Source organism: Saccopteryx bilineata, chromosome 3 (assembly GCF_036850765.1).
Source record: "Saccopteryx bilineata isolate mSacBil1 chromosome 3, mSacBil1_pri_phased_curated, whole genome shotgun sequence".
Lineage (NCBI taxonomy): Eukaryota > Metazoa > Chordata > Mammalia > Chiroptera > Emballonuridae > Saccopteryx > Saccopteryx bilineata.
The window spans coordinates 202,634,601-202,657,769 of NC_089492.1; the positions used below are offsets into that span (position 1 = coordinate 202,634,601).

The 23,169-nt window shown below is 38.5% G+C and overlaps 2 protein-coding genes across 2 annotated transcripts in view; both read right to left on the bottom strand.

Annotated features, from left to right (window-relative positions):
• The window catches only part of LOC136330942 (guanylate-binding protein 4-like), a 221,631-nt gene that overhangs the window by 169,663 nt on the left and 28,799 nt on the right, over window positions 1-23,169 (bottom strand). The gene's annotated exons all lie outside the window — the stretch shown is intronic.
• Window positions 10,979-23,169, bottom strand: part of LOC136330939 (guanylate-binding protein 2-like) — a 28,410-nt gene continuing 16,219 nt past the window's right edge. The window contains exons 5-11 of the mRNA XM_066268577.1: window positions 22,933-23,129; window positions 22,369-22,611; window positions 17,534-17,814; window positions 15,288-15,500; window positions 13,130-13,232; window positions 12,322-12,515; window positions 10,979-11,231 (exon numbers count right to left, since the gene is read on the bottom strand). Of these exons, the coding sequence (XP_066124674.1) occupies window positions 11,118-11,231; window positions 12,322-12,515; window positions 13,130-13,232; window positions 15,288-15,500; window positions 17,534-17,814; window positions 22,369-22,611; window positions 22,933-23,129 (1,345 nt within the window). The 3' untranslated portion in view covers window positions 10,979-11,117. The remainder of the gene's footprint in view (window positions 11,232-12,321; window positions 12,516-13,129; window positions 13,233-15,287; window positions 15,501-17,533; window positions 17,815-22,368; window positions 22,612-22,932; window positions 23,130-23,169) is intronic.

Below are 23,169 nucleotides of genomic sequence, written 5' to 3' on the forward strand. Positions count from 1 at the left end.
ATCCTGGGCGTCGCCATGTTGCGACCAGAGCCAATCTAGCGCCTGAGGTAGAGGCCACAGAGCCATCCCCAGCGCCCGGGCCATCTTTGCTCCAATGGAGCCTTGGCTGCGGGAGGGGAAGAGAGAGACAGAGAGGAAAGCGCGACGGAGGGGTGGAGAAGCAAATGGGCGCTTCTCCTGTGTGCCCTGGCCGGGAATCGAACCCGGGTCCTCCGCACGCTAGGCCGACGCTCTACCGCTGAGCCAACCGGCCAGCGCTTGGGGAGGTTTTTAATGGTTTTTTTTATTTCTTCTCTACTGATTGGTCTGTTTAGGCTTTCTGCTTCTTCTTGACTCAGTCTAGGAAGGTTGTATTTTTCTAGGAATTTATCCATTTCATTTAGGTTGTTGAATTTAGTGGCATAAAGTTTTTCATAGTATTCTACAATAATTCTTTGTATATCTACGGTGTCCGTGGTGATTTCTCCTCTTTCATTTTGGATTTTGTTTATATGAGTTCTTTCTCTTTTTTCCTTGGTAAGTCTTGCCAAGGGTTTGTCAATTTTATTGATCTTTTCAAAAAACCAGCTCCTTGTTCTATTGATTTTTTCTATAGTTTTTCTGATCTCTAATTCATTTATTTCTGCTCTGATTTTTATTATCTCCTTTCTTCGGCTAGTTTTGGGTTGTCTTTGTTCTTCTTTTTCTAGTTCCTTAAGGTGGTAAGTTAAGTGGTTCACTTGGGCTCTCTCTTGTTTGTTCATATATGCCTGAAGCGATATGAACTTCCCTCTTATCACTGCTTTTGCTGCATCCCATAGATTCTGATATGTCGTATTGTCATTTTCATTAGTCTGTATATATCTTTTGATCTCTGCACTTATTTCTTCTTTGACCCATTCATTTTTTAAAAGTATGTTGTTTAGTTTCCACATTTTTGTGGGATTTTTTCCTCTTTTTTGCAGTTGAATTCTAGTTTCAAGGCTTTATGATCAGAAAATATGCTTGGTACAACTTCAATTTTTCTGAATTTGCTGATGTTGTTTTTGTGGCCCAACATATGGTCAATTCTTGAGAATGATCCATGTACATTGGAGAAAAATGTATACTCAGTCACTTTGGGATGAAATGTGCTGTAGATGTCTATTATATCCAGGTGCTCTAGTGTTTTGTTTAAGGCCACTATGTCTTTGTTGATTCTCTGTTTGGATGACCGATCTGGAGCCGTCAGCGGTGTATTGAGGTCTCCAAGTATGATTGTATTTTTGTCAGTTTTTGTTTTAAGATCAATAAGTAGCTGTCTTATATATTTTGGTGCTCCTTGGTTTGGTGCATATATATTAAGAATTGTTATGTCTTCTTGATTCAGTGTCCCCTTAGCCATTATGAAATGGCCATTTTTGTCTCTGAGTACTTTTCCTGTCTTGTAGTCAGCATTATCCGATATGAGTATTGCTACACCTGCTTTTTTTTGGATGTTATTTGCTTGGAGTATTGTTTTCCAGCCTTTCACTTTGAATTTGTTTTTATCCTTGTTACTTAGATGAGTTTCCTGTAGGCAGCATACAGTTGGATTTTCTTTTTTAATCCATTCTGCTACTCTGTGCCTTTTTATTGGTGAGTTTAATCCGTTTACATTTAGTGTAATTATTGATACTTGTGAGTTCCCTATTGCCATTTTATATCTTGCTTTCTGTTAGTTCTGTGTCTTGTTTGATCCTTCTCTTTCGTTTTTCTATCTTTTGTTTTTATTTGGTTGTATTCCATACATCTTTCCTCTGTTGCTATCTTTTTTATCGCATGTGCTTCTGTGGTGTTTTTTTCAATGGTGGTTACCTTTGAGTAATGAAAAGGGTCCCTACCCTGTTCATTGTAGCGAACTATTTTGTGAGTACTTTTGCACTCCATCGTCCTTTGCTACTGTTAATCTCCATCTTCTCCCCCTCTTTCTTTTTGTTGTTGTCACAGTTTAAATTTGGTTTTATTGTGTTCTTCTTGGAGCTTTTACTTGTGGCTCTGTTTTTTTTTTTGTTCTTTGTATCTGATTGGAGAACCCCCTTTAGTAATTCCTGGAGTGGGGGTTTTCTGATGATAAATTCCCTCATCTTTTCTGTATCTGTGAATGTTTTTATTTCTCCTTCGTATTTGAAGGATAGCTTTGATGGGTATAGTATTCGTGGCTGAAAGTTCCTCTCTTTCAGGACTTTAAATATTGGGGTCCACTCTCTTCTAGCTTGTAGAGTTTCTGCTGAGAAATCTGATGATAATCTAATGGGCCTTCCTTTATATGTTGTATTCTTCTTTTCCCTGGCTGCCTTGAGTATTTTTTCTTTGCTGTTGGTTTGTGTCAATTTCATTATGATATGCCTTGGAGTAGGTTTGTTGGGGTTAAGAAAACTCGGTGTTCTGTTTGCTTCTTGAACTTGAGGCTTTAGTTCTTTCCACAGGCATGAGAAGTTCTCATCTATTATTTGTTTGAGTATGTTCTCCATTCCATTTTCTCTCTCTTCTCCCTCTGATATACCTATTATTCTTATGTTATTCTTTTTGATGGAGTCAGATAATTCTTGTAGGGCTATCTCATTTTTTTTAATTTTTGAGTCTCTTTCTTCTTCTCTCTGTTGTGCCTCAAGTTGCTTGTCTTCTATTTCACTAATCCTCTCTTCTATCTGACCTGTTCTATTAGCTAAGCTTTTTACTTCGTTTTTCAGCTCGTGAATTGAGCTTTTCATCTCTGTTTCATTTGTTTTTATAGTTTCAATTTCCTTGTTAATATATTCTTTGTGTTCGTTGAGTTGTTTTCTGAGCTCCCTAAATTGCCTTTCTGTGTTTTCTTGTATATCTCGGAGGATTTTTAGTATTTCTATCTTGAATTCTCTGTCATTCAGCTCCAAGGTTTCCAATATATTAAATTTTTTCTCCATAGATTTTTCCTCATCTAGCTGTGTTACCTCTCTTTCTTTTGTATCCATGATATTCGATTTTCTCTTCCTTAATGGCATCTGAGGGTGGTTTTGTTGATAGTATTAATGAGATTTAATAAAGAATAAAAAGTTAAAAAAAAATCAAAAAAAAATCGAAGAGTTGTTTTTTTTTAAAAAAAATTAATAATGAAATAAAGAAAAATAAAATAAAATAAAAATTTTTTTAAAAAAGGAAATTATTCCCCCCCTCCTTTTTTCCTCTCCTCTCCTCTCCCCTCTTTCTTGAGAAAATCTTGTGGTGGACTGTGAATTATAACAAACAATGCCTGTGATGGAGGGCCTGAATTGGAGAAAAGTAATAAAGGGGCAAAAAAAAAAAAAAAAAAAAGAAAAAAGAAAAAAAAAGAGCGTATGGACCCACAAAAAGCAAATAAGGAAAAAATTTGGGTCAAGAATAAAATGATTTGCTTTTAAGTGCTGGTTGTCTAAGAGTTATGATGAGAGGAATAAGAGGAAAACGGAAAAATGGGGGGACAAATTAAAAAATTACTATTGTATTTAGTGGAACAAGAATTAGATAATATGGAGAGCCAGGGATGGGAGCACTGCTAGTGAGTTAAAAAGGTGAAGTAAAAAACCCCCAAAATGCCACAAACATAGGTTTGAGTCCCAGATAAGATAATTTGTTTGTTATTGAGGTTTGAATGAGAGGAGATGTAAAGGAGAAAGGAAGAAACTAATATAGAGGGAGAAAAGAAAGAGAGAGAGAGAAAAAAAGAGGGAACCACTAAAAGAAGAAAAAAGAAAGGAGAGAGAGAGAGAGAGAGATTTAAGGGTTTTGGAGTGCAACCCTCATAGAGAGAAAGGAAGAGAAGAGAAAAGATAATGGGAGATGTAACACTTATGGGTAGTGTAGTTCAAGGAGAGGAGAGAGTAAGACCGGTAGAGAGTCAATCGGCCAAATTGGAGGAGGAAAAAAAAGTATCAAGAATGAAGATAAGAGAAACAAACGAACAAATATAATAAAATGGGCTAGGTTAGAAAGTCTGCAGATTATTCTTGATTTTGAGAGGTTATCTTCTTGCTTTTTCTTTTCTCTCCCTCTTCCTGGTCGGTGACTCTGTACCCCGGGTTCTGCCCCTTTGGCACGCTCAGGTAGAGGTTTGCAGTTGATAATTCTCTATGGCAATGTCATGTATTGTGCTTTAGTCTCGTTGGCAGTCGAAGCTCATTGGCATTTATAGGCTCCGACAGTGAGAGAGTCCGTGTTCCTGGAGCCTTTCTCCTAGTCTTTCCTTCCTCAATTAGTAGCCTGATAATCCAGCTATGGGGTTGCTGCTGCCTCTGCCTGGATAGTAAGAGGCTCAAAGAGCTGGCAACTCCCCACTCTATTTCCACTCAGCACAGGGCTCTGGGTAAGGCTCAGTCAGTCAGAGCTGCTAGCATAATCAGGCGGGCTTTCCGCCCACTCAAAGACCTCTGGCTCTGCCACTCTGTCCAGTAACACAAGCGGGCGCCCACTTCTGGGGCGCTTGGAGGAAACTCTCACTCACTGTCTGCGACCAGGATATCCGGCCAGCAGTCTCACGCTCTGAGTGAAACCCCAACCGCAGGGAAAAGTTGCAGCGTTGGAATTGAGTCTCGCTCCATCCCCGTGTGTGGCTTTTGCAAGGCGCTTGGGCGGCTCGAGATTCCGCTTTGGCCCACACAAAGGCCCCTGACTCTGGCCCTCTGTGGGATAACATGGGCGCGCACTGCCGAGGCACTCGGAGGAATCACTCACTCCTTATCTGCGTGCGCAAACCAGGATATGAGGCCGGCCGCGGTTCCCTCTGAGTGAAACCCTCACCAGCACGGAAAATTTCCACCGTTGGAATTAGTTCTCACTCCCTCCCGTGTGCGGCTTTCCCAGGGCGCTGGGGCTGCCCAGAGATTCTGCTTTCGTCCCACAGAATGGCCTCTGACCCTGCCTCTCCGTGGGGCAACACGGGCACCCACTCTCGGGGCCTAGGAAGAAATCTCTCGCCCACTAACTGCGCACCGGCCAGGAGACCGGGTAAAATGGCCGCTCCGCTTGTCTTTCTTTGTTTGGGTTTGGCGCGAGTGTTAGCTTGTATTGCCCGGGTTGCCACAGGATCAGATTTTCCGTGCCACAGCCTGGTTTGGCCGTTTGTGCCGTGGCGGCCTGGATCTATTCACCCCCTTTGCCCGCCTCAGTTTCTATATTCACAGTTACCAGAGAAAACCGCCCTGTTTAGGTTAGTGAGGAAGGCGGAGCATTTCTTACTCCCTATTTCCTTCGGGGTTTGGTTATATATTTAGCCAATTTTTCACTCAATCATACCTTTGGGTGTATTGCGAAGCATCTGGAAGCTCCAAGTATAGGTTTTTCTGTTTCTGGTTGAAGATCTTGTTGAGTTTTGGGGGAGATTTATCGGTATCGCTTCCTACCCCGCCATTACTCTGACGTCATCTCCTCATTGTCTTCTTTTTTTTAAGCTATGTTTTTCAGTAGTGGTATTTTCAGGGGTGGTTACCATTAAGTAATTAAAGAATTATATATCATATTCACTGTAGTCCATTATCTCATGTGTACTTCTGCACTCTATCCTCCTTTGCTACTGCTAATCTTTGTCCTCTCCCCTCTTTTGTTTTTGTTGTCAAAGATTATCTTTCTTTGTATTGTGAGTTTATTGGAGCTTTTACTTGTGGTTTTGTTTTGTTTTGTTATTTGTGTCTGGTCAGATAATCCCCTTTAGTATTTCCTGAAGTGGGGGTTTTCTGGTGATAAATTTCTTTATCTTCTCTAGATCTGTGAATGTTTTTATTTCTACTTCATATTTGAAGGATAGCTTTGATGGATATAATATTCCTGACTAGAAGTTCTTCTCTTTCAGTACTTTAAATTTTGGGGTCCACTCTCTTCTGGCTTGTAGAATTTCTGCTGAGAAATCTAATGATAGTTTAATGAGCCTTCCTTTATATGTTATATTCTTCTTTTCCCAGCTGCCTTGAGGATTTTTTCTTTGTCATTAATTTGTGATAATTTCATTACAATGTAATGAAATTACATTGAGACCTTTGAGTAGGTCTGTTTGGGTCTCCAATCAGGGCACATACAAGAATAGCTTGATGCTCCTGTATCTCTCTCTTCCCCTTTCTCTCACTAAAATTAACAAACAAAAATTTTAAAAGATTTTAATTCTGATTAGGTTATTTTTCAATTTTTTTCTTATATGTAGAGTGCATTTTATATTTTGTTTGAGAACTCTTCATCTACCCCAAAAGTATAGATATTCTTCTATGTTTTTTAGGAACTTTGTGATACTTGGCTAACATTTAAGACTAGACTGTGATTCATCTTAAATTTGTTTCTGCATATGGTGTGAGTTGAGGTGAGGGTGAACAATTTTTCCCCTCACAGTATTGTTCTAACATAAAAGCAGAAAGGCAGAGAGAAAAATAGAGTTCAGTTTTAGGTTTTGTAAGATTACATTAATTGTTCTCAGAGAAATAAAAGTGAATTTATGTAAAGTTTGAGTTAAAACTTTCTTTCTATGACTGTAGAAATTACTCTCAGAACTATAGGAGGGAAACAGGAAAGGAAAGTAGAAGAGATAGGGAGGGTAACCTGTGGATAGGACGATAATTACCTAAAAGAATCTTATAGATGGGAGGTGAAGCATACACACATGAATCCATTTTGACAGAGGCAAATACTTCCTCAACCAGTTTCCCAGAATCCCATTTGTACTCACAGACCATGTAGCTGCTACCCAATCTAGAACTGTGTACTATTCAGCAGTTTCTCCTTCTTCAAAGATTTGTATGTCAACATAGAGCTCCATGTTTCATGGGACATACTCGAGCTCACTCCATGCTCCCTGGAGCTTTAGCACAAGGGAATGTCCTTTTTTTTTTCTTTTTTTTCTTTTTTTTTGTATTTTTCTGAAGGTGGAAATGGGGAGGCAGTCAGACAGACTCCCGCATGCGCCCGACCGGGATCCACCTGGCACGCCTACCAGGGGGGAATGCTCTGCCCATCTGGGGTGTTACTCTGTTGCAACCAGAGCCATTCTAGCACCTGAGGCAGAGGCCACGAGGCCATCCTTAGCACCCAGGGTGGCTTTGCTCTGGTGGAGCCTTGGCTGTGGGAGGGGAAGAGAGAGACAGAGAGGAAGGAGAGGGGGAAGGAGAGGAAGGAGAGATGGAGAGGCAGATGGGCGCTTCTGCTGTGTGCTCTGGCCGGGAATCGAACCTGGGAATCCTGCACACCAGGCCGATGCTCTACCACTGAGCCAACCGGCCAGGGCCTAGGAATGCCCTTGTTGATCAAGCTACCCAAAAGAAAATTATTTGGAGCAACCATGACAGATCGAGCAATTCAGTATCATACTATTCATCACCAGAACGCTGCAGCCCTGTGTAAACAGTTTCAACTTGCTCGGGAAGCAGCACGGCAGATTGGGAGATCCTGTCCAAGGGGTCCTATACTACAATCTGCCCCTTCATTTGGAGTTAACCTTCAAGGACCCCTACCAGGACAACTTTGGCAAATAGATGTTACTCATATACCTTCATTTGGCAAACAGTCCTATGTCCATGTTAAAGTGGATACATATTCTGGATTTATAGTAACCTCTGTCAGAACAAGAGAGGCTGCTAAGCATGTTATAGCTCATTGTCTGTATGCATTGTTCTGTTATTGAATTTCCTAAACTGGTTAAACTGACAATGCTCCTGCATATGTAGCAAAAGCATTTACTGTGTTTTGTCATTCTTACAATCTTTAAAGTTAAGGTATCATTAAAGTATACCCAGCAAATATTTTAAGGTCAATTTAAAAAAAATTTTTAAGGGCATAGTCATATCCTGGAACTCCTACGGGTCTACCATATCATGCTTTTTACTTAAAAAACAATTTAAATTTCTTTTGAATGCTGATGAAGAGGAGACACCAAATCTTTTTCGCCTGCAAACTACTACCTTCTTTATTTGATCCAGCTAATAACACTGGTTTGTCTTTTTCCAAATAGCTCCAGATATATGGAAAAGATTTATATAGGCAGATGGGGATCCTCAAACCCCTCAGCGAGATCTTCTGAGAATGGCTTTTAAGATACCTAGAGGCAGAAAAAACCCAATAGAGATCAGGGAAATACCAGCTTTTAGGATATGCCCTTAAAGGCTCCAATGCCCCAAAGGGGTCTCATAGGATGCCATCTGGGTCCTGCTTCAATAGTGGAAAGGAAGGTCATTGAGCTAAAGCCTGCCAGACTTACATGCCTCTGCTGTGAGGAAACAGGGACACTGGAAGGTAGGCTTCCCCCTCGCTCCTCTAAGGGAGGGTTCAGTCTCTTCCAGCCCTGCTCCAGCCACCTATGACCTAACCTTGCCCAGAATGCTGGGGTTTGCCACTGAAGGCTGAAGGGGCCCAGGCCCGTCAGCCCCATCTACGACAGTGTGGATGAGCCTAGGGTATTTCTTCCAAGAAGCAGGTAAACTTATCTCATTTGCACAAGGGCCACTTAACTATGTCTTGCCTGAATAGTCAGGTTTTTTATTCTTCCTTCGAAGATCTCTGTTGTGAGTGTTGATAGTCCTATTTTCTGCTGCTTTTTTTAATATATAGTGTTTCTTTTTTTCTTCCTGCCTCAATGCCCCACTCATATTTCAGGCTGGGACCTACTCCTAATTTAGAGCTCTCTTTCCCCCTTTTGCCAACTTCTATTATGAATCTACCTTTGCCACCCAGCTTAGTGTATCGCAAGATTTTCTCTACCAAGCCACAGTCACAGAGCTCCAGGCAAAAGCAACCTGGTCTCATCTCTCCAGGCAGAGGAGAACAGAAGCTCCATCTCCACACATGCTGCAGATGGCTTTTCCAGTCTACCTGAATCATTACCAGCTACAAGCAGTGGTCATTGGGACTTCGACGTGAGCTGCAAAGTATAGAATTGTGACAACAATTCCAGTGCCATGCGGACTTTTCCTGGATGTGGACTTTTCCTGGACTCCTGCTCCTTGGGATAGCTGCTAACAGACTGAACTGGGGTTGCGGTGCATTTTTCAGGGATTTGGCATGGTGTTGGGGCCAACTTGGACTTGGTGAACATGTTAAGGACAGTACTCTTTTATGGATTCTTTCTGTATAGGCCAAGAGTTTGCTTAAAGGCTTTAATAGAAGACTAGATAAAGAAGATGTGGCCCATATACACCATGGTATACTATTAAGCCATAAGAAATGATGACATTAGATCACTTAAAACAAAATGGTGGGATCCTGATAACATTATACGAAGTGAACTAAGTAAATCAGAAAAAAACAAGAACTGCAGGATACCCTACATTGGTGGGACATAAAAACGAGACTAAGAGACATGGACAAGAGTGTGGTGGTTACGGGGGGTGGGGGGAGGAAAGGAGGGAGAGGGGGAGGGGGAAGGGGAGGGGTACAAAGAAAACTAGATAGAAGGTGATGGAGGACAATCTCTTTTTGGGTGATGGGTATGCAACAGAATTGAATGATGAGATAACCTGGACATGTTTTCTTTGAATATATGTACCCTGATTTATTGATGTCACCCCATTAAAATAAAAATTTATTTATAAAAAAATAATAAGCAAGAATATTTGGGGAATTAACTTTTGTTAAGATTTCACATGACATTATATTTTTGTTTAGGTATAAGGGAACTTCATTTTTCTGGATTACCACATTTTCTGAGTGATTAAGTTGTTATCAATAGTATTATAATTATTTTTATAATTTTTAGGACTGTTCTGACTGATATATGGTTATACCATTCACATCTGTTGTTGAATATGTTAAATAACCTGTACTAGTCACAGTTCTGTAAAGGTATGTGAGTGTGTATATTTATGTTTATATATATGGGCACTATATACACATGCACATATACACACATATACATGTATGGGGGAGAGAGAGGGAGTGAAGGAGTGGGGTATAGAGAGATTGACTTATTTTTAGAAAATGGCTTACATGATTGTAGAGGTTAGCAAGTGCAAGTGCAAAGTCTGCAAGGTAGACCAGCAAGCTGGAGACCCAGGGAAAGCACTGCAGTTTGAATGAATTCTGCTGGCAGAATTCCTTCTTGTTCAGGGGGAGGTCTGTATTTTCCTTAAGTTCAGCAAACCATGGCCAACAGGCTCAATCCGGTCTTCAGCCGTACTGTTTTTTGGAAATAAAGTTATTTTATAATGAAAAAAGAAAAGAAAAGAAAATATGTTCCAATCTATCTTATCATGGGACCTTATTTAAAAAGAAATAGATGTAATATTTTTGTATTCTTTTTTTTTTTTTTTAGAAGTTTTTTTTGTTTGTTTGTTTGTTTGTTTTTTAATTAATTTATTTATTTATTAATTCATTTTAGAGAGGAGAAAGAGTGAGACAGAGAGAAAGAGAGAGAGAGGAAGGGGGGAGGAGCTGGAAGCATCAACTCCCATATGTGCCTTGGCCAGGCAAGCCCAGGGTTTCGAACCGGCGACCTCAGCATTTCCAGGTCGACGCTTTATCCACTGCGCCACCACAGGTCAGGCATATTTTTGTATTCTTTAAAAAAAAAACAAACAAAAAAAACTGTGTACTGTCTGTACCTTGCGGTCAATTGTCCCCAATTTCCCTTATCTGCAGCCAGCCCATGAGCCAATGACTACTTGGCAGGAGTGATGATCAGCTGTGCCCCATGGCTTGTTTACTTCCATCAGGGTGCCCTATGTTTACAACACTCCAACCCTATCCCAAGACCAAAGTAAACCCTTGAGCAATAGCATGGGGCCTCGGATATCTAGAAGGTGATGGATGTGAGAAAAACAATTTTACCCCAAACTGGACCCACCTGATATCTCTCCATTATAAAATGCATCTCATTTTACAATTTCAAGTATCTCTGGACTCAGTATGCATGATTTCTAATATAAGATCCAGTTTAGATCACACTAATCATTATTACTATAATGAAGCATGAGTTAATCACTCTGTAGAGAAAACATTGCCTTCACAGTTCATTTTATCTTTGCAAACTTTATGGCTAAACAAACCACATGCATCATTATTATTTCAAATTGTATTTATTGGTGTGAGCATCGCTTTTGTTTAGTAACAATTGTTTGACATTCTGAAGTTGTTCATTCAAGTTTTTCCTAGTGGAGGGAAGGTGAGCTGGTTAGGAAGTTATGTGCCTTGTATTTTTAAAGTATAGTACATATTCCTCCTGAGGTTCTGCTGTTCTCGATAGCCCTCATCTCTTCTTGAAGTTTCCTGCTTTCTTCCTTGAATCCTTCTCTGAGAAGCCGTTCATTTTCCTGAAAAAGAAAGTGAAGACTGAACTCATACAATTTAAAACTTTTCGCACATTTGCCAAATTATTTCCCCTGTCAATACATATGTTAATCCTTCATGAGTTTTTGAATTATTTTTGAAATCTGTCCCTTTCTTAACTTCTAGTGTATGACTTTCTCCAGAGTTTCCTATGCCTGCCAATAATTTTACTGGACTTTAGCTACAGAAATGAACTTCTGTTATACTTTCTTAAATATTAACTACCTAGAATTGTACTCTTGGCCCTTTTCATCCACATGCAACACAGTCTTTCTGGAAAATCTATCATTCTTTGCTTCAACTCTGATTTGGGTAGTATGGACTCTTAAATAGATATTTAAGAAAGTAAGAAAGATGAGTGAATTTCAATGGGAAAGTTACTACATGATCAGAGGGCTTAATACAAGTCTCCAAAATTTGGTAGCATGGTAACAGAAAAAAGCTAGAGAGATCAGGGCCTGCACTGGTCCATACTATCTTTCTGGGTGGACATCTGGGTTCAAAAATGACTTGGAGAGGAGTTGGAGAGTTTGAGATTAAAGACAGCCTGGGAATTTAATTACATGATCTATTGTGTAAATGGTTATGGAGTCTTTCTGTTCATTACAGTGCCTGCAGAGATCAAGTTATATCAGGTATGGCAGAAACAAAATCACTGTAAACTCCACTCAGTAGAATAGACAGACCAGATAATTCTTCCAATAGGTAGGACTTGGAATGTTACTTCTCTATCATGACATTACAATTTCTTAATCTGAAAATGAGATTATAATAGTACCTATAACATAAAATGAGGATTTGATCATAGAATGACTATGAAGTCATCATGCAGTACCTGGTAGTGAATAGCTATTGTTTATTAGTGATTTAATAATAAAAGATTCCATGACATTTTATCTTGCAAGTAAATACCTTTTAGTTATCAGAGAGGGTCATGGGTAGAAATACTAAAAGAATATAATACCTACTAGTGTTAGGGCTAGAAAAGCCCTTAATATGACATATACTTTAATTTCTAAGCAGTGTTTTGATTCAGTGCACTGGAGGAGAAATGGCAATGACAGAATTGAATACCTCAAGTTTCAGAGCGAGAATCCTCTCTTGCTCTGCCATTAACTGGGCCCTCTCCAACTCCATCTTCTCAGTCAATTGTTTCAAATGTTCTTGATAACTCTTTTCTTTCTCTTCCATCATCTTCTGATTCTTCTTTTGCATTTCTTCCAACATTTTTGCTGCAGCCTCTGCAGATTCAGCCTTTATACGTTCCACTGAGTAGAAAAAGTAAGCAGAGAAACAAGGGGATTAAATTGTTATGGCCTTGTTTTGCATTTCACTCCATTTTTTTAAGTGAAAAAGAGAGAAAGAGATGGAGTGACAGACAGAGACAGACAAAGGAAGGGAGAGAGATGAGAAGCATCAATTCTTCATTGCAGCTTCTTAGTTGTTCATTAATTGCTTTCTTATATGTACCTTGATCAGCAGGCTCCAGCAGAGCCAGTGAACCCTTGCTCAAGCCAATGACCTTGGGTTTCAAGCCACTGACCTTGGGGCCATGTGTATGATCCCATGCTCAAGATGGTGACCTTGGGATTTTGAACCTGGGTCCTCAGCATCCTGGGCCGATGCTCTATCCACTGTATTATCACCTGGTCAGGCCCCACTTTTATTAAAATTATTATTTCCCAGAGAAAACTTCTTGTGATAATTTTTATGCTTAGTAAGCAAAAGATGACTGTAAATATCAGTGGAAAAAAATCTCCTAGACTATGAACTGTACTTGTTATTCTTTGCTCTACAATAATGATATCAGGTGAACTGATATGTCTAATATTAACATTTCCTGGGCTTTCCATCTAACTAAACAGTTTTCAGCTAACCTCACCTTCAATCTCTTTTTCCTTTTCTGTAAGTGACTGATCAGTCTGTAGAAGAGCATTAGCCACACTCTCTTTGGACTCCAGGTATTTCTTCAGTGTCTCTTCTGCCTAGTGATGCAGAGGAAGTTAGAATTAAGAAATAGAAAATATGGGTTTAAACAAAACCCAGCATTATATATGTTCATTCAATTTAATTTTATCACCTCTATAATAATAATTGTAAAATTTAAAATACTATTTCATACTAAACTGGCCTAAAAGTCAACTCTGGATACCCCCTCAAATCTGTTTCATTTCCTATCACCCCAATTTTGGTAATATAATCAGTAACTCTGGTTTTCTCACTGTCTGGGTTGAAAACCCTGGATATTTTTTGTTCCTTACACATCCCACACATAGTCATGAGCTAATCTCATGTTTGCTCTGTCTTCAAACTAAAACCAGTCAGAACCCATCACTTGTCATCTGCTCTTTTCAAATACCCTGGTCCAAGACATCATTACTCCTTGTGTAGACCATTGCATTAATATCAATATTAATCTCCCTACATTCACTCTTGCTCCCCAACAGTCCATTCTTCTCAGAGCAGCTAATGTTATGCTATATAATTTTAAGACAGACTGCTTCACTCTTATGTATAAAACCTTCTACTGGCTTTCCTACTCTTTTCAAATAAAATTCAGATTTTTCTCAGTGGCCTCCAAAGTACTACCTGGTCTGGCCTCTGGCCTGTGAACACCTCTCTGACTTCATCTCCTGCCTGCCTTCTTTCTCACCACCCTCCCATCACATTTCTTGCTATTCCTAGGATATAAACCACCTTTTTCTTTTGAGTTTTCCACTTTGAAATTTTCTTCCCCTAGATGCTCATTTGGCTCACACCCTCACTCCTTTGAAGAATCTGCTGAAACATTACTTCATCAGAAAGGCTTTCTGTAAAAGCATTCATATAAAATTGTCTCACATTTCCTTCTTCTGATATACCTAGAGCTTATTTTCTTTTTTCTTCAGGGCACTTTTTGTCACTGTGAAAGTGACTGTCTGTGAAAGTCATCCTAATATTATTGTCCCCTTTGTTCTTAGTAACAGAACTTTGAATTTTGTTTTCATCTGTGCATATTGTGAACTACAATAAAATTTTGTATTTTCTACTCAATATCTCTGGTAGTTGTCTATAATGATTAAATTTTGGCCAATAACACTCAGGCAGAGGATAATGCTACTTATTGAAAATCACACTGAAGAGAGTTGACCCAAAGATCTTTCTCTCTTCTCTTTTTCCCTTTTCTTTCCACCTGTTATATGGAGCTAATGGGTGCAACTCTAGCAGCCACCTTAGATCTTAAATTGACCTTGAAGAGAGAGACTGTGTGCTAAGTAAGGTGCTAGAGCAGAATGAAGGAAGGTCTGAGAACAACGTTATTATGAAGTTTCATTACCAGCCTGATTATCTCTTCATCACTTTTTGCACACAAGAGAGAAACCTTTGTCTTTTTAAACCACTCTTAAAAAACACACAATATGTATCCAAACCTAATTCAGAATGATCTGACCTGAGTATATCAGCCTAAAGGAAAAGTTAAGAGCACAGTCTGCTATCTGGATTTGCACTCCAGCTGTATCACTGTGTGTTCTTGGATGAGTTGATTTATTTCTGTGTCTCAACTTTCTTATTTATAAAAATGGGGACATTAGTAATATATACTGTGTGAGGTTGTGAGATTTGAATGAGTTAAGCATATTCATTTCCTGAAACCCAACACACTCTGTATGGGTTAACTTTTATTACTTTTTTCTATAAGCCATCATTTGTTTATTTCTGCTAAACATTTTGGGAGAACTTTTTCTATTAAGTGCCTTAGCTCTAAAAACTTGACAAGACTTGATATATATACTAGGTCTAAATAGACAAGTACTGAATTTTTTGGATGAGAAAACTAATGAATTAATTCTACAAACATTTTTTTAGAGGGCTTCATCTTTGCTTCCAGAATGGAATATATTCTCCATCCCATGGTTGTCTCTTCTACTGAACAAATATCAGTGAATGGAAGAGAGAAAGGCAGAGGCACTATGTACAAATCACATTTTGGTTGTTCCCACTGTAGTTTGAAAGAGTCACCTCAGAAAGTCCTCAGAAATAATACTCAGTAGACAGCTTACCTGTATCCCCTTTCTGGGCACTTGGTAGTACTTTTTCTTCAGCTCCTCCATCTTCTTAATAAAAAGATGATAACCTCCTGATTTAGAAAATTTCCCCTGCTTCACATCTTCTTCTAGAGGACTAAAAATATCTTGAAGTAAGGCTGAGCAATGATCTGATGATGCTCTCACATTCTGCTTACAAAAGTCATCACGTTTTGCTACTAAACATTCCTGTGAAGTGACAAAATAGCACAGATGGTACAGTCAGCCATGAGGAGGACGTGAACCACACACAGATGACTGAGAAATGCTTCTTCTGTAGAGACTGTGGCATACAAACAGGGCCATATCCTTCACCTTGCTGTGAGACTCTAGACCAGGGGTCCCCAAACTTTTTACACAGGGGGCCAGCTCACTGTCCCTCAGACCGTTAGAGGGCCAGACTATAAAAAAAACCTATGAACAAATCCCTATGCACACTGCACATATTTTATTTTAAAGTAAAGAAACAAAACGTGAACCAATACAATATTTAAAATAAAGAACAAGTAAATTTAAGTCAACAAACTGACCAGTATTTCAATGGAAACTATGCTCCTCTCACTGACCACTAATGAAAGAGGTGCCTCTTCTGGAAGTGCGGTGGGGGCCGGATAAATGGCCTCAGGGGGCCGCATGCGGCCCGCGTGCCGTAGTTTGGGGACCCCTGCTCTAGACTGTTCTTAAGAATGGTGTTGCTTTAAAAAATTCATCTACTTCTCTGGTTGTGATTATCTGACACTTTTCCCTACTTTTCCTGCTTTAGAGAATGATTCTAAAAGCACAGACACTGTTCCACAAGAAATTTCTCCTTTGAATTCCAATTTCAGAAATAGTTTAGAGCACAAACTTTGGAGTCTGGCAAGTGTGGGTGGCGTTCCTGGGTCTATCACTTTGTGGCTTTGTGACACTCAACCTTTGTGAATTGAGGTTTTCTTGATGGTAAAACAAGGGAAATTTTTATCTATTTCATAGATTTTATGTTAAGATTATATGCAATGATATAAAGTATTAGGCCTATTGACTTATCCATAAATGCACGGTAAAGGGTCAATGATTATGGGTACACTCTTTAAAATGAGAATATTTTTGCATATTTTCTCACTATAAGGTTAAGTAATGTAATAAAGACTTTACCCAGGTATTTTCAGTACTGAACAAGACTAATAAAATATATATTTATCTGCATAAAATCATTCAAGAGAACCTACATATCAAGCTTTTGCATTAGTACAGAAGGATATCCATTGTTTGCTGACCTTGCCTCTAATTTCATTAGGACCTTTCAATGCAGAAAGGTAAAATTTATAAAATCCTGACTTGCAAAGCAAGGAGGGATTGTTACTTTTCCAATGATTGTTTGACATGCAAAATATCCTTCCTCAATTTGTAAGAACTCAGACTTGAAAACATTCTCAAATAACATTCTGTGTGTGTGTGTGTGTGTGTGTGTGTGTGTGAGAGAGAGAGAGAGAGAGAGAGAGAGGGAGAGAGAGAGAGTCAGAGAGGATAGATAGGGACAGACCAACAGGAATGGAGAGAGATGAGAAGCCTCAACTCTTCATTGTGGCACTTAGTTGTTCATTGATTGCTTTCTCATATGTGCCTTGACCATGGGGCTACAGCAGACCTAGTGACCCTTTGCTCAAGCCTTGGGCTCAATCCGGTGAGCTTTGCTCAAACCAGATGAACCCGCGCTCTAGCTGGAGACATCGGGGTCTTGAACCTGGGTCCTCCACATCCCAGACCGATGCTCTATCCACTGCCCCATCACCTGGTCAGGCTCAAATAAAATTCTTATGACTGGTTTTACTTTCTTGGTTTTCTGAAAAGTTTATCATAGCTTCACATTGAAGACAAAACATATTTAGTGTTGTTAAAAAGAATTGAATTCTACCAGGTTATTAACAGGAACCATGAAAGTACTGTGCCTAAAAGAGAAAATAAATTAAAATACTCATGTAAATAAAGTTTTAAAATTTACTTATGTGCCTAAAATATGGGATCCAGAAGAGGAAAATTAATAGCAGAAGATATTTATAATAAACATAGTTTAGTTGGTGTATGGTTTACAGGACAAAGGTTAAGAGTATTTTCTTCTTTTAGTAATGACTGCAAATGAGTATGCATTAACTGATCACCTCTGTCTTTGGGTCTAGGAAGAGCCACTTATATCTAGAAGCCCAAATCTTTCTGCCTTTCATGATATAGAACAGCAAAAATACCGCTAGTTTTGTCTGGAAATTTTGGCCCACATCCTTGAAGGAATTCTTCATGAAGACTTCAATGGCCTCTTTCTCAATGGCCCTGTGCAGGTCCAGAAGCTCCTGGAGGGTTTCTGTGGGAAGCTGCACCTTCTGGCCCATCTGCTGCTCATAGTGGGCAATGGCCTTTCGCACTGCGGCCGAGTTCTCTATCTGGGCCAAGGCCAGGACTGCGTTCTCCATGCAGGGCAGCTCCCCACTGCTGATGGCCTTAACATAGGTCAGCACCAAGCTTTCCAGACCTACAAAAGTGAATTTAAAATAATAATAATAATAATAATAATAATAATAATAATAATAATCTGTTGGTGAGAAGGAAGAAGAAACCATAATCTGTTTAGCACTAAGAATGTAAAGTTGTTTACTTAGTTATTTAGAATCAACTGCTAGAATATTTTGTATAATGTTTTTAATGTCATAAACAATAGTTTAAAGATTTTTTGAGGGACATCAGGAATGGAATATTTTACTAACCTCTAGATTTATAAAAGTTTAATGCTTTTCTTTTCTCCTCCTTCCCTCATCCTAAAGGAAGATGTTACAGTGAATGAATCAGAATAGGATATTTGGAGCCAAAATATTAAATCTTGATCTTTTCTCAACCATTCTACATCTTCTTTTCTTCTGCCTTACTTTCTGTTGCTTCCTCAATCCTAATGTATGAAAAGGTTAAGGAGAAAACTTAGCTTGCTTGTGTGTGTGTGCATGTGCATGCATGAGTGTGTGTGTATGCCTAGTACAGGTAACTAGTTCTGTGTTTGGCATAGATAAGTGGCTCTTCTACATATTGTCTACATGCACTCAGAGCTACATGCAGTGTGAGTGACCAACTCACTAAGGTTTGCCCAGAGCTTTACTGGTTTTATCATTGAAAGTTTTATATTACAGAAAATTCCAGCTTCGAGTAAACTATAGTGTTTTGTCACCCTACAAATATTAGTTCTTTGAGATTCAATTGTAGGCTTTCTCTTTTTTTTCTACAATTTTAAATAATTTCTATATGGATACTATGAATTTTATTTCCTGCTTTGAGTTGATTTTTAAGCTTTAGATATGTTTTTTTAAATATCTGCATGTGATGATATGATCCTATACATCGAAAACCCCAAAGAATCCACAAAAAGACTACTAGAAACAATAAGCCAATACAGTAAGGTCGCAGGATACAAAATTAACATAAAGAAGTCAATAGCCTTTCTATATGCCAACAATGAAACAATTGAGAATGAACTCAAAAGAATAATCCCCTTCACGATTGCAACAAAAAAAGAAAATACTTAGGAATAAACATAACAAAGAATGTAAAGGACTTATATAATGAACACTATAAACCATTGTTAAGGGAAATCGAAAAAGATATAATGAGATGGAAGAATATACCTTGTTCTTGGCTAGGAAGAATAAATATAATCAAGATGGTTATATTACCCAAAGCAATATACAAATTTAATGCAATTCCCATCAAACTTCCAATGACGTTTTTTAAAGAAATAGAGCAAAAAATCATCAGATTTATATGGAACTATAAAAAACCCCGAATAGCCAAAGCAATCCTAAAGAAAAAGAATGAAGCTGGGGCATTACAATACCTGACTTCAAACTCTATTATAGGGCCACGACAATCAAAACAGCATGGTATTGGCAGAAAAATAGACACTCAGACCAATGGAACAGAATAGAAAGTCCAGAAATAAAACCACACATATATAGTCAAATAATTTTTGATAAAGGGGCCAACAACACACAATGGAGAAAAGAAAGTCTCTTCAATAAATGGTGCTGGGAAAACTGGAAAGCCACATGCAAAAGAATGAAACTGGACTACAGTCTCTCCCCCTGTACAAAAATTAACTCAAAATGGATCAAAGATCTAAACATAAGACCTGAAACAATTAAGTACATAGAAGAAGACATAGGTACTCAACTCATGGACCTGGGTTTTAAAGAGCATTTTATGAATTTGACTCCAATGGCAAGAGAAGTGAAGGCAAAAATTAATGAATGGGACTACATCAGACTAAGAAGTTTTTTCTCAGCAAGAGAAACTGATAACAAAATAAACAGAAAGCCAACTAAATGGGAAATGATATTTTCAAACAACAGCTCAGATAAGGGCCTAATATCCAAAATATACAAAGAACTCATAAAACTCAACAACAAACAAACAAACAATCCAATAAAATAATGGGAAGAGGACATGAACAGACACTTATCCCAGGAAGAAATACAAATGGCCAACAGATATATGATAAGATGCTCATCTTCTTTAGCTATTAGAGAAATGCAAATCAAAACGGCAATGAGATACCACCTCACACCTGTTCAATTAGCTGTTATTAGCAAGTCAGGTAATAGCAAATGTTGGAGAGGCTGTGGAGAAAAAGGAACCCTCATACACTGTTGGTGGGAATGTAAAGTAGTACAACTATTATGGAAGAAAGTATGGTGGTTCCTCAAAAACCTGAAAATAGAACTACCTTATGACCCAGCAATCCCTCTACTGGGTATATACCCCCAAAACTCAGAAACATTGATACATAAAGACACATGCAGCCCCATGTTTATTGCAGCATTGTTCACAGTGGCCAGGACATGGAAACAACCAAAAAGCCCATCAATAGATGACTGGATAAAGAAGATGTGGCACATATACACTATGTAATACTACTCAGCCATAAGAAATGATGACATCGGAACATTTACAGCAAAATGGTGGGATCTTGATAACATGATACGAATCGAAATAAGTAAATCAGAAAAAACCAGGAACTGTATTATTCCATACGTAGGTGGGACATAAAAGTGAAAACTAAGAGACATTGATAAGAGTGTGGTGGTTACGGGGAGGAGGGGAGAATGGAAGAGGGAAAGGGGGAGGGGGAGGGGCACAAAGAAAACTAGATAGAAGGTGACAGAGGACAATCTGACTTTGGGTGATGGGTATGCAACATAATTGAACGACAAGATAACCTGGACTTGTTATCTTTGAATATATGTATCCTGATTTATTGATGTCACCCCATTAAAAAAATAATAAATAAATAAATAAATAAATAAATAAATAAATAAATATCTGCATGTTAGGCCTGGCCGGCTGGCTCAGTGGTAGTGCATTGGCCTGGAGTGTGGATATCTTGGGTTCTGTTCTGATCACGGTATACACGCGACCACTTTCTTCTCCACCCCTTTCCTTTCTCTCTCTCTTTTCCTCCTGCAACCATGGCTTGATTAGTTCAAGCACATTGACCCTGGGCACTGAGGATGGCTCCATGTAGCCTCTGCCTCAGGTGATAAAAATAGCTTGGTTGCGTGCATAGTCCCAGATAGGCAGAGCATGGGTTCCAGATGGGGATGGCCAGATGGATACCAGTGGGGTGCATGTGGTAGTCTGTTTCTCTATCTCTCCTCCCTCAATAGGAAAAGAAAAAAATAAATAAAAGTATATAAATAAGTAAATATCTGCATGTTATTCTTTCTAATATACATAGAAGGAAAATAAATATTAAGTAATCTAAATTTAAATAACTTCATCCACTCTGAAAACTGATTTCTCCTCCAGACATTTCTCTCAGTAAATGGCATCCATTCAAGTAGTTGCCCAATTTCAGAACCCTGAAGCCTTAATTGTCTCTATGTATCCATCATCAAGCTATGAAATTGACAATCAAGCTGTGTGAGAATAGTTCATTTTGACTAGGTCCATTACCATAATCTTTGCCTAACAAAATCCCCATGTATTTCTAAATTCTTGCAAATACCACCCATCTTCTCATCCTTTACATCCCTCCAACATATCATGTACAAAATACTCAGAAAGACCATTTTAGATATAAATTAAATAACTTTACTCTCTGTCTAAAATTCTCCAAGAGTGTCCCATTGAGTTGAAACTCTAATATTCCTGAAGTCATCTGCTAGACCTTTCAAATTCTGCTCTGGCATGCTTTTTCAATCATGATGTTACTCTTATGCTTTTTACTCTGTTTGAATAACACTCTTTTAGTTTCCTGAAGTTGCAGAATTCTTTTTTATGTCAGGCTTTCTCCCAAATCTCTGCCTGCAAATCTATTCTGTCTGTTCTTCTGGTTGATTCATACTCATTTTTAAGTAACCATCTTACATGTCACTTTAAGAAACAAATATTCTCTGTCTTTGAATCCAAATTATCTCCCACTTGCCTATAGTCCTTAGTCTGTCATAATAGCTTATTTACTGCTCACAAAAATTAGGGGATATTTCAAAATGAATATAAAGCAATAAAATATCCCCTAATTTTTGTGAGCTGTATATTTTGATTTACTGTACTTTTCACTATTTATCATTATAATTAAAAAATTAAAGTATCCTCACTCTTGTGCTGGAATGAGGGTAGAAATAAAATATTTTTCTATCTACCATTATACCCAGTGGTTGGTGCATAGCAGAGACTTGTGCAAAGATTAGTAGCAAAGTCTCATATCAATGGAATATTTGCCTTCTGTTCATTTGGACAATCTCTATAGAGCTCCTAAAGAACATTCCATACGTTTTAAGGCTGAGAAGTTGGAGGAAAAGGTTACTACATAAAGATAGACTTTAATCTTTCCTTTATTTATCTTGCTTCTATGAATATTAGAGAACACTAGAAATAATTTTACTTGCCACATAATATTTACAATACAATCTTTGTGGTGTGTTTTCTTGGACATTATTAGACTATGAATTTTTCTTAAGTAACCCTTATAGCTCTCTCATTTACTCTTTACATTGAATGGAAGGAAAGTCCAGGTAAGAAGAGGGGTGTGAGAGGAACTCACGAGGCCCATTGACTGTGATGCCTCCTGAGAGAGTTTTGGCTTCAGAATATTTGAAGATGTAGGAGCAGAAATCTGCTACTTGTTCTGTGAACTCAGGGTTCAGATCATCCTCCTGTAGCTGTTCCAGGTGGACAAGGTACTTCCTCTGAGCTGGACGGTCAAAGATGAAGCACTTCTTCTTTGGGAAGAACTTTCGGATGCACAACCGCGGTTCGTTAAAGCTTTTAATTTCCATATTGGTACCTAAAGGAATGAAAATTAGAAGCAGCACACCTTTATACTTACTGCCTCAAATTTATTACACTTCATAATTTACACAAATTTCATGTAAAGGGATAAACAGAAACTCATGATGAATCAGAAATTTTTTTAAAAATTGAAATTTCTCTAAGAAGAGGGAGATCACTTAAAATTAGATCCATTTAATTTAGCCAAAAAATGTTTTCTTTAAAGAAACTGCCAGATTCATGCAGTTGCAAAGTTATAATATTAGCACCAACACAGAAATGGTCATTTTGATATTGTTTTCTCTTTATTTGTTACCCGACAATCAGTCTCAGTCACCTTGTTTTAGTTTCAATGACAAGTCCAGGTACTCATCAGCAGTGATGGGTTTTCCATTTGCTTCTAGCTCCAGGGAGAAATCTCTCAGTGTCCACACAAAGGCTGGAAAGAAACTCACAAAGTCGGCTGAGTCGTCAACCTCACTGTTAACAGGTGAGGATTTTGCCCTGATTCGATCAGTCAGCTCTGTTACATAGCTGAGATGCTAACATAGGAAAATTGCAGAATAGTAGAACT